The following is an 11898-nucleotide window of genomic DNA, read 5'->3' on the forward strand; positions in this document are numbered from 1 at the left end:
CTTGAATTCTGCTATAATGGATAATTATCGGCCAGTGTCCAATCTACCATTTTGGGCAAGGTATTATTCTTCATTCCTTTCCTCACTCTTAACTTCACTGGTGGCACAGTGGTACTGGTATTGCAGCCACTCACTTACAAACCACAAGGTTGTGAGTTCAATTCCAGCCGGGGGCTCAGGGTCAACTCAGGCTAACATCCTTCTGTAGGTTGCTAAAATGAGTACCCATCTTGGTGGGGGCAATTAGCTTACACATTGTAAACCACTTAGAGAGTGCTTAAGTGCACTGATAGGTGGTATAGAAATGTACTTGCTATTGCTATTCATGTTGCTAGTAAACTGGGAACTGAAAGCAGTGGTGCCACTGCTGCTGCATGACAAGGAGGAGGAGAAGCTAGGGGTAAAACAAGATGGAAGACTCTGTGATCATTACAGAAATTGAAATGGTAATTTTGCAAGATCTGTGTGCAAAGAATCTCAATGACCATTTCAAGTACAATATTAAAAAAGACAAGCAAACTGTATTTCAGCAATGAAATAATTTAATCATGTGTACAAAAATATTTTGACAGAGTTGGACATTATTGTTCAATAAATAAGATAAATAAAGGCACATGTTATCTCAGATACAAAAGTACATCTCCAAATGCCATTTCTGTGCATGGAATTCTCTCAAGTTAGAAGAAGTCCAAGCTACTCTTTTACAAATGGTTGAAATAAATACTTCCGCCACTTATATATTACAATTTTAAAATTCTGTCACAAAGAATGCCTTGTATAATAAATAAGAGTTCGGATTTGGCTATGTTAAATAAATAATAATATTAGTATACCACTCACACAGGAAATAGTATACATTTCAAAAAGGCTCTTCATGATTGCTGCAGTGCCTGGCACAGTATACATAGTTTTCTCCCACTGAGTCTCACAACAACCCTATGAGGTAGGTTTGCCTAAGAGATAGTGATTAGCCCAAGGTAATTTAGTGAGTTTCATGATTGAATAGGGATTTGAACCTGTATTTTCTCCTGAGACGGACACTCCAACTGCTGCTGACTCACAATAAGTAGCCTTGAGGCTCACTCTGATTCACGATGCCCTTGATGCAATTGTACTAGTTCTCTGCACATGCCTCAGAGGAACAGGATCTGTTGCCAATTTGCTTTGCTGTAATAACAGTTGGTGTGATGTAAGCACAGCTGTACCGTCCTTTCACCTGCGTTCACCAATGTGTTCTGCTTTCCAAACCTTCATTTTCCACCTCATCCTTCTGCTTCTATTTTTACCCGTATATTAAATATTCTTCTCAAGTCTTTCTAGCAATGCACTTATCAAATAAATACATAAATAAGACTCTATATGTATATTATATATCTTCTTGGTTATAGAAGTCTCTTTTCAAAAAGTAGGCTTGCTTGAAATGGCTCAGTTTCTTTCAATGAAGCAATATGGGAGAAACGCTCAATGGCTTTCCTTCTATTTGTGATTAGACATTGGCTTGAGCCCTGGAATAAAGGAAAAACAGGAAGACGTTAGAAGCTGGAAATGTTCATTGGAACACAGTGAAAAATTCTTGGTCTAATAAAGATCTAATTCAATTTATAGGAAGCAGAGTAACTTGGAAAAGTTACTTTATGGAGGACAAATTGTAGAATCCTTAGCCAACAATGAAGTGCTTTTGTTGGCTTGGGGATTATGGAAGTTGTCGTCCAAAAATAACTTTCCCAAACTCTGAAATTCTGATGGAAGAAATATTAAGATATATTATTTTGTTTATCAATGTGTTCTGCTGATCTCTATTCAGATATACTCAGTTTCAGAGGTATCAAATCTGATAGGAGACTGTTTATCTGATTTAGTCAATGACTTGTCTCCTGTGCAAAGATGTTTCATTTTGACTGCAATTAGGACATTATTAAGATTCTGAAGTATATTAACTTTTGTCTGGTGTAGAGGCAAGAGTGGTAAATCTGCAGTGTGCAGAAGTGGCAAGAACAAATAGAAAGACATATTGGATCTACATGGTACAATACACCAAGACGTTCCTTTGCTCAGCCTTCATTCAAATGTTTATCTTGGGATAAGCATCACTGAAGTTGGTGGGACTTATTTCTAAAGAAACATGCAAATGATAGTGCTATAAAACTGAGAAGAGAACAACTTACTTCTCCAGGATGGCCTTGATGATCACCTTCACCCAGTTTGCTGTGGGTTCCAAACAGACCTCTCTGCCGTCATTGAGAGTAGCACTACAACACACAAAAAAAACACCCCAATAAATGTCAGGCATCTATTTGATCTATTTGATAAGGGCTGCCTCTGCTGCATATAAAAATGCAACCAGTTTTAGTTCTAGTGCCATTGATAATATTGATCATTGGTATCTTATTTCCCCTTTCTCATAACTTAGGAAAAAACCCTAGGGCCTGATTCACTGGGAAATTCACCCACAGAAGGCCTGTTATGAAATACATGAAAGCTGCAGAATGATCCCTCGTTCCTTTCGGGGAGAAGGGGGGAATTGCATGGTAGAATTGCCTAGTAGACTGTGCCCCACATCTATCAAGAGAGAAAGAGATAAACAATGAAAGCTCATAAGTATACTTACATGATTTCAACATTCTTGCAGTGGGGCCCACTTTGGGTTAATTTGACATCTTTAATGTTTCTGGGATGGATGAATCTGGAATGGGTGTTTATGCACTGACACCGCAGTTCACTCCCCATCCGGGCTATTGAGGCACCTGTAAGGGAATAGAGGAATAGAAAGTGGTTAAACATGTAACTCTTAAGCAGTGTTGTTTTAAAAATCAATTTATAAGCCGTTTCCCAAAAGCTTCTCAGTCTCGGTTTGGACTTTAAACCGAGTTCAATGTCATTATAAACGAGAAGGAACCCGTTTCGTAAAAACAAGATTCAGCAATTCCTAGCAGTAAACTGCTATAGACCTCTGTGTGACTGAAGTTAATTTCAGTTAGCACATTAACTGATGCTATTGGCCATCATTAAAAGAAGTTTGATATGGAACAACATATATATCTGGATGCAACTAAAAGTTCTATTTCCAGTGGTAAGGAGTCAGATCATATGAGGAGTATGATGGTTATGGCCATTCCCTATTGTGTGTTTCCAGCATCCAGTACTTAGAGGTATAGTGCTTTGGAAACCTGGAGGTTCCATTTAGCTACCATTTGTAATAGCTGCTTCTGGACCATGTATTTATTGCATAAAGAAGAAATTTTAAAAGCCTGACACAAACTAAGAGGGAGACACTAAAATGTATGGAAGACATTTCTGTGTGTTTTCCACAAGGGGTCAGCAGTTTTTTAAAGTTCATAAAATCTGGCTACAGTGCAGAAACAGCTGGAAAACTGCTTCTGCATTATATGCAGTTACGTCCTCTCTTTACAAATGTGGTATTTGTAATAGAGGATCCTGACGGAAGCACGGTCCTCTGGGAACCTTAAATAAAAATATGCAGAAATGTTTTTCCAATATAAGTAGCACTATGAAGCGAGAAGTTGCTTACCTTCTGTCAGAGCGGCAGAGGCCAGGAAGAAAGCCAGAAGTGTAGCAATAACCTTGGTATTCATAGTGAGGCAAATAATGTCTTTCTTGGCTGTGGTCCTGAGAGGCAGCAGGAGGCTTGTTTGTCTGAGAAGGTCTGTGCTTGACTGATAGAGCTCAGCAAACCCTCTGGCTTAAATACTATCATGCTCTCGCAAGTAGCGTGTCAGAGGAAATTCCCAAAGCCAGCAAGACACTATCAAAAAATGAGTCATTAGCAAATCTTGCGGTAACGTATCTTCCGATTGCAATGTGGTTCCTGCGGGTGCAAAACACAGTTCAGTGCTGCCTAATTCATCAATTACTTCTACATCTTTTGAATTTGTAATCAATTTAACAGCATTTCTGGTGGGTTTTCAAAGAAGATTGTGCTCATGTCCAGCAGATTATCTAAATACAGGAAGCCCCCACCCACTCAATTTATATATTGTCCCCCATGACAAGATAAATTTTATACAAATTTTCTACTTGCAGATCAGAAGGAAGGTATAACGCAAGCAGTTGCACAATTTTTTGCAGCTGCCATTGCAGATCGTAAACAGTTTGTTAAACAGATGTAATATGTTATAATATAATCTCAAAATCTGTATAGATGGCTTGATTTAACAGTAAAATTTGTAAATGAGGAGGCATGGCCGTATTTTACCATACCATCAAACTAATCTAGTTGGGGACTAAAGTCTAATGAAGTTACCCCAATCAGTTGCATCTGATTAATGGCATTTTGTAGTTTAACTCTTGCTTGGATAGGGAATATGATTGTGATTTTGAACTTATATGTCTTGAATGTGGTGCTCTATTACACAATATGATAGAGTTGTTTGCGAGGTGATGGCAGCCTACTCATTGTTGTGTGTTTGCCTGATCGTGCAGTCCTATCCTTGCTTTTTATCCTTACTTTTCATAGACCGTCATTTGTTTATACTCTCCAATCTGCCTGTACATGAACCTATGTTGTGTTTTAAACTGGAATTTTGTAATCGTGCTGGCCAATTGGCCATAATAAAGTTATTATTATTATTGTCCCCCATGACAATATTTGAGTGCAAAATACTAGAAGAGTGCAAAATACTAGAAGAGTTACTGGAATAAGGTAGAGAAATTTTTGAACTGGCTTTGGTCCACTTTAACTTGGTGTCTTGTCCCTAGAAATATATGTTTGGACTAGGGGAGGGGGAGACAAAATGGTGACTAGCAGATGCATGGGTTTCTATTCTGCAGTACTTTCAGGAGATTATTGCACTGCTTTTTCCCCCAGTCTCAGTACGGCTGAAACCTTTGAAAAAATGGGTGTTAGCGCACATCTCCGTGCCCAGTCCAGGAGCATCGTGTACTCTATCTTGGCATCCTGTACCCAATTCGTACTTCTTTGGCACTTTTTGAAAGAACTTGCGTTTCCTGTTCTTTGCAAAGTACAGGAGAAGCATGGATTAGGTAGAGGATGCCATTATCGGGTAAGCGATGCCTCTGGACTGGGCACAAAGGTGCGCGATAACACCCATTTTAAAAACAGTTTTCAAAAGTTTCAGCCCGTGCGGAGGCTGGGAGGAAAAGCAGTGCGATAATCTCCTCAGCCTTTTGGTGTTAAAACATTTAGTATTGCTGATCTTATCTTCACCACTGCTAGAAGATAAGAATTGTTTTTAGTCCTATTGCACTCATTTATTTCTAGAAAACCTTTAAATCTATTGACCTTGGACTTTTTAGGTGTAATACACACAGCTCAGATTTGCTTTCATTGGGGAAAATCTAACACGTTCCAACAACTATTAATGAAAATGTCAGCTGTTCAGTTGCTAACTGGAATAGCTGAATGAGATTCGTAGATTTAAAATGTCAGAACTGATTTTTATTCAAAGTAATACATATTTTACTCTGACCTGAAAGGTAAGGCAATTGTTCTCTTCTTTATCCTTGGGATATTTTAAACTTCGGTCTGATGGTGCTTACCAGAAAGGAATATATTCATGAAAAGAGGTGCACATTTATAAATAATGTTTAATGAGAATCTGACCTTTAGATTTATTATATTTAGCTTTTTACATTTCTATAGACCTTCTATAGAATTTTATAGCATGTTTTATCTGCTTTGTGTTATTTTGATATGGCCTAAGGGTTAATTAATAAACAATATGTACTATGTACTATTATGGGAATCTGACCTTCTTCTGTTACCGAACAGAAAATACCCTGAGTTAGTTACAGAGAAGTCTCAAATATGACATTATCACAAGAAGAGTGGATTTTCTAACATCCCAAGTTCCAAAATGTGATTAAAACATGTACTCTGTAGCTTGACTTATAGTACCATAATTAATACGTTACACAATGTAGTAGCAGTTGTAAATATTGTTATTTAGTGGAAGGAACATTCGATCAAAACAGTATGCCTCAGTCTAGTTTCAGAAGAACAAGAAATCTCAAAGATTGGATCATTCATGTCAGTTCTAGACTTGAACCCACTGAAGTTCACTTTTGCCTCATGTAGACTAGAGTCTGTGCTCCTGGGAGTTTTGAGTCTTCAGAGATGGCATTCTTGTAGCTACTGCATTTATTTTACCCACACCATTTTTTTAAAACTGATATACTAAAATTTTGGAGTCCTGGGAACATTTTTGGTTAAGTGTGTTTGTGTGTATGTGTGTGGTAGAGATAAATAGGCATTTAGTTTCCAATTTGTATATGTAGTACAGTAGGGATTTGCTCTTTAGAATTTTCATATGGATGGGACTGTCCTGTAAGCAAGAGTGGGTTCTTTTGTGACCAAGGTGTAGAAGAACCACTTACTCAAGATGTGTCACATTAGATGTGAATAGTGTGTTTGTTTTGTTCTGCACAGCTGGATATGATACTGACGGTTCAGGTGTGGTTTACATACGATAACACAATGGAAAACAATGTAATGTGCAAACAGGTCAGTGGGTCATCACCATTTCATCTTACTCATTTTAACTGTCAGAATATAGCAAGCTTCTCACTTCTCAAAAGAGCACTTCTGAGTAGGAGTGTGCAGATGCATGATGAAAGAAATATTATAGGTTTATCTGTTGCTTCTGTAAAGTATAACTTAAAATGAGCTCTAGCTCATGTTTGATGCAATTTGTCACTTTGCTGTTTTAGCTGATGCTCTCTATGTGTTGCCCCTGCTCCTTCATTGCCGTATACCCCCTAATCTACTAGACTGTAGTCAATGGCTGACTAAGAACAATAATTTAAACTACGTAAGGCATTTCTTCTTCCAGAGATCAATCAGGGTGTTGCAAAACTGCTGGTGAATTCCCTGGAGGACTTTAAGAAACCATTCAGGTTTATCCATCCCTGAGAGTCTGCCATGAAGAATCCTGACTTATCCTTTGCTGCTCTTTTATAGAGGATGGATGCCCCCAAAATGACCTGTGGGATTAGACAAATATATCCCCAGGAGAGACCTTTTTCAAAACAGAAAATGAAAAGGGAGAGACATTGATTCTGCAAGGAAAAGGCGGAATATAAATTATTATTATTATTATTATTATTATTATTATTATTATTATTATCTGCTCATTTTCTGTTTTAAAGCAAGTCCTGAAACATGGTGAAAATGCCTCCTATGTCCCCTAGGTACATTTTGGAGTAGTTCTTTTAGGAGGAATATATGGTCTTCCAAAGCGGGTAGGGTTGCCATATACCGCTGGTGGGCGGGACTTTCCCGGTTTTGGGTGGGGCCGCATGGTCCTGCCCCGATTTGGCCCCGCCCCCGGGATTTTGCCCACCCCCGGACTGAGGGGAATATTCCCTCCCCGCCTTAGCCCCGCCCCCGTCGCCACAGCAGCGAAGGCGTGGCCCAGGTCCGGGGCTCCTATTCAAATGTAGGACACAAAAATTGTGTCCTACATTTGAAAATTTTGTCCTACATTTGTCCCGGTTTGGAGGTCCGGACCTATGGCAACCCTACTCCTGGGGGACTAATCCATCTCCCTAGACTTCCACAGTTGCCTATCTCTGCTGTAGTATGATACATGCATTCCCACAAATCCCTTTCTATAGTCTCCTCCTACTGATACAGGGTGACCAGGCATCCTTCTTTTCCAGGGCATGTTCTACATTTCAATCTTCTGCCCTGGAGGAATTTCAAAATGTCCTTCCATTTGGGCATGACTAAGAAACATGATCTTACATTTATATTAGTGGTTTTACCTTTTTATTTGGTTTTGCCCTACAATTTCCTTGAACATCCTACATTTTTGCGGTACCTTGTCCTGCCTTGCGGTTATGACATCTGGTCACACTGTCCTAGTGTCACCGAGACAGAGATCTGGCCTTAGTAGAGCAAGGAAAAAAGAGTGTTATACATAGAAGGGTGTGTCAGTTTTCCATCCTTGGAGCCAGGCACTCCTTAATTTCATCTTGGGTGTGTTGTGTTTTGGCTTTTGGTAACTGTTACCTTGCTTGACATCAGCAAAATGGGAGAAAGAAGCTGGTATGTCTGGAATATTATTTGGAGATTTTGTTCCTTTGAGTACCAAAGCAAACTAAACCAACCAAACAAAAACACCTTGGCACCAGTAGATCAATATGCTTCCCATGTTATATTAATAATGATGATGATGATGATGATGATGATGATGATGATGATGATGATAAATAGAAGAAAGGTCTGGAACTAAGCCTGGGAAATAACACATAAGGCTCAGACATATGTCAAGGAGTATAAATAAATGTTTAGTTACGGGAATTAAATTATGTCAAAGTTGTTCATAATGTTCATATAAGTTTGGAAAAAAATGGATATTAAAAAGAAATAGGAAATTGCTAAGCTATTTAGTAGATATAGGGAAAGCAGATAGGACATCTACTGAGCATATCAACAAACCAAATGTAGGAAAGAATAAGTTCAAGAATGGAAGTTAGGAAGTCAAAGAATGAAAGAAATGGGGCCCAAACAGACAGGCCAAAATAAAGCTGCTTCGGGTCAGTTTGGAGGTATGCTGTTTAAATGATGCATGCATCGTAAGAGGCCGGAAGCTGCACCAAAGCTGCGCTCCAGTCCTTAGTACTGGAGCCTGGCTTTGGTGTGGCTTCCAGCCTCTTAGGACGTGTGCATCATTTAAACACCATACCTGCAAACTGACCCAAAGCAGCTTAATTTTGACCTGTCTATTCGGGCCCATAGGATGGAAGAATGGTATGGAAGAATGGAAGAAGGAGAATGATGGAAAGAAAGAGAGCTGCAAATGGAATGAGTCAAAATTGGGTGGTTAGAAATTTTTTGAGAGTGGGGGGTTTAGGCAAACCTAAAGGTGGTGTAAATAGGCTAAACAAACATTAAAGGAAATCAGATGAAATAGGAATAGAAAGATTTTATGCTTAATATCTTATGGTACATGTGTTATGTTGACTGATTGGATGTTTGGTAAAGCTTGGAAGGTCTGAATGTTTTACTATGTTAAGAAAATAAAACCATTACACCAGGTTTAAAACAAAAATGCTTCCCATCTCTCTCAAACTGTTAAAGTATCAATGGCATACCTACAAACATATCAGGACCTGATTAAGCATAGTTGAAAAAATATATTTTATCTGTCTTCAAGAAAGAAGTTTCTAATCCTAGTATCCCACCAAAATACCCTAAAGCAGGGGTGCCCTCACCCCAAGGGATGCAAGATCGAATTTCAGGGTGTGCAACAAGAAGTGGCTTGGTTCTTGAGTGATGAGTCATGCATCATCACTCAATTTTTTTTCTGAATAAATTAGAATCGGATTGCTCAATTTTGATTTTCATTTTATGCATTGAATTAAAAGGGTTTAAAAAAAAAAGCTCAGTTTGTTCACCCGCAGTATTGGATGTGATTCAATTTGTGGTTCAAAAATTAGAAATTAGATTTCTTCATCTTCAAATGTGATGTTACTTTTGTTGGGGGTACAAACACTAATCAAACATTTCCTAGGGGTATGAGGTATAGAAAAGTTTGGCAGCCATGGCACTAAAGGCACCAGATCCTATCTGATCTTGGAAGCTAATCAGAGTCAACTCTTGTTAGTACTTGAATGGGAGACAGCCCAAAAATACCTGGTGCTGTAGGCTATATACTGGCAACATCACATCTGATTATTCCTTGCTTTTGAAAACCCTATGAAATGTATGGGGTCACCATACAGACAGGCCAAAATAAAGCTGCTTTGGGTCACTTTGGAGGTATGCTGTTTCAATGATGCATGCATCCTAAGAGTCCAAAGCTGTGCACCAAAGCCACAATCCAGTCCTAAGGGCTGGTGCACAGCTTTGGCACCGCTTCCGGACTCCTAGGACGCATGCATCATTTAAACAACATACCTCCAAAGTGATCCAAAGCAGCTTTATTTTGGCCTGACTGTATGGGGCCATTGACCAGTAATTTCAAGGCAGCCACACACACAACACCTAAACTTCAACCTCCAGTTTTGCTTACATAAAGACTCAGATTTCACTCTGTATTTTTGCTCCGACTTGACATAGAAACCTGTGTGTTTTGTCCAATGAAATTCATGATTCCTCTCTTAACAGGAGTGCTTGTTATGATTATGATGCATGGTCAACACAGCTATGGTTCAATATGATTCCTGCATAGGAAGTAAGAAGATATATCTTTTTCTGAATCAAAATGACCCTGCTTTGACTTTACCTCACCCACCCAAGTTCTGAACTTCTGTTGATCTGAATGATATGGAAGCAGCGCAGCCAGCTTGACTATACAGGCAATTCACGTGGTTGGTAGAAGCAGCAATCGTTTTAAGATGTGCCAGAAAAGCTGACAGCCACAAATCTGAACGCTATTGCTACATAATGGAAAGGAATTTTAAAAGTACTTATTTCCTCCTCCTGAAACCTGTATGGTGTTGTGAGGGTATTTTTAAAAATTCATCTTGGTATGCACCCCTGGCCAGAACATAATCCCTCCTTTGTCTAGGTTATTAGGGGCTTTCCCTGTCTATTTTCTCCTTAAGGTGAAGGATTCTCAAGATTTCTTGATTCTGAAATGAGAATAAGCAGTCCTTGTTCTCCCCCCTGAGAATGTGTAACCACTCCCTCTTTTAAAGCTGCTTTTAATGTATTATAAAACAGGGATCTTAAAACAGGATCCCTCTGTTAAAACCATTGGCACAGGAAATTATATACTACATGCATGCCCAATATCTTGTTTAGTCTTATCCGTTACCTCCAACCGAAATACTATCACATTAAATACAAATCTAAATTGATCTCATTTTGGGAGAAAGGCAAGATATAGGTTCGATCACTCAATCAATGAAATGAGTTCACATTTTAAATACGGTCCATTTAGACTACTCTGATCTGCAAGATACATCTTAAAGCTGGCTTTAAAAGTGCATGAAGATCAATGGGAGCAATGGCATTTTTCTTTTCTTTTCCAAGAGTGGTCAATTAATATCCCTGACGTTGAAAATTTCCAGGACAAAATTTAATATGGGGCTAAAATATAGAATGCTATTATTAAAATCACAAAGTTCCAACTATATAGATCATTTATAACATTGACATCCTGTATCAAATCTTCAATTTAATTTCATTTATCATTGATTCAGACCTATACAAAAGATATATATATATATATATATATATATATATATATAACATGTAAATTCACAAATAAAAATATTTTTTTCTAAATAAAATTTGTCTCTCATTGTATATTTATCTTGTGTTTTAGTACACATACATTTCAACTTTCTACCAGTTTGTGTGGAATTTGCAAACTGCTAGATTTTTCAAGTTTCTCTTACTTAATTGCAACTTCTATTCTCTGTGCATTTTAAATCTCTCTCTTTCTATTTTCTATGGTATATATTGTCTTCTTTTTGTCCTTCTGGACCTTTTTATTAATCGGTTGTCTGTAATTGTTAGATTAGGCCATTTCTTACTCCATAAAGTATTAACCAGTTTCCAGTCTTCTTTTACACATTTTTAGAGGACAATTTTGTTTTTAATAATAAATAAATAAAAACTTTATTTATATACCGCCCTTCGAAACACCAGGGCGGTTTACAGCAATAAAACTACATTCAATACAATACAATTTACAATTTAAAAACAATTAAAACAATAAAAGAACTTGTGCCAAATCGTAAGTTGCTAACAGAGGGGGGAGGGCTCTCAGGGGAAGTATCAGGGGTAAGCCTGTTTAAAAAAGAACGTTTTCAGCCCCTTCTTAAATTGGGCCAGGGAGGTTGCTGAACGGAGCTCGATGGGCAGCGAGTTCCAGAGAGTAGGGGCCGAGGTGGAAAAGGCCCTTCTGGTGGTGTTGACTAATCTGCTCTCTGGAACTCTTAGCAGATGCTAAGAGCTTTTTGTTT

The 11898-nt window shown here is 38.3% G+C and overlaps 1 protein-coding gene across 2 annotated transcripts; it reads right to left on the bottom strand.

Moving 5' to 3' along the window:
- Nucleotides 1–536: 536 nt before the first annotated feature.
- Nucleotides 537–3660, bottom strand: LOC149309348 (interleukin-8-like). Of its 2 annotated transcripts, XM_089531232.1 has the most exons (4): nt 3530–3660; nt 2609–2744; nt 2166–2249; nt 537–1505 (listed from the first exon to the last, which is right to left on the bottom strand). In XM_089531232.1, exons 1-4 carry the CDS (start codon nt 3591–3593, stop codon nt 1487–1489), a joined length of 303 nt encoding a protein of 100 aa, XP_089387358.1. In that variant the 5' UTR covers nt 3594–3660; the 3' UTR covers nt 537–1486. The 2 variants fall into 2 exon arrangements, with proteins under 2 accessions (XP_089387358.1, XP_089387359.1); XM_089531233.1 differs by lacking the exon at nt 537–1505 and having other exon boundaries at nt 2162–2249.
- Between the last annotated feature and the right edge of the window lie 8238 nt (nt 3661–11898).

The sequence above is a fragment of the Sceloporus occidentalis genome, unplaced genomic scaffold (genome assembly GCF_023333645.1).
Source record: "Sceloporus occidentalis isolate IW3139 unplaced genomic scaffold, rSceOcc1.0.p SCAF_7, whole genome shotgun sequence".
NCBI classification, from domain to species: Eukaryota; Metazoa; Chordata; class Lepidosauria; order Squamata; family Phrynosomatidae; genus Sceloporus; species Sceloporus occidentalis.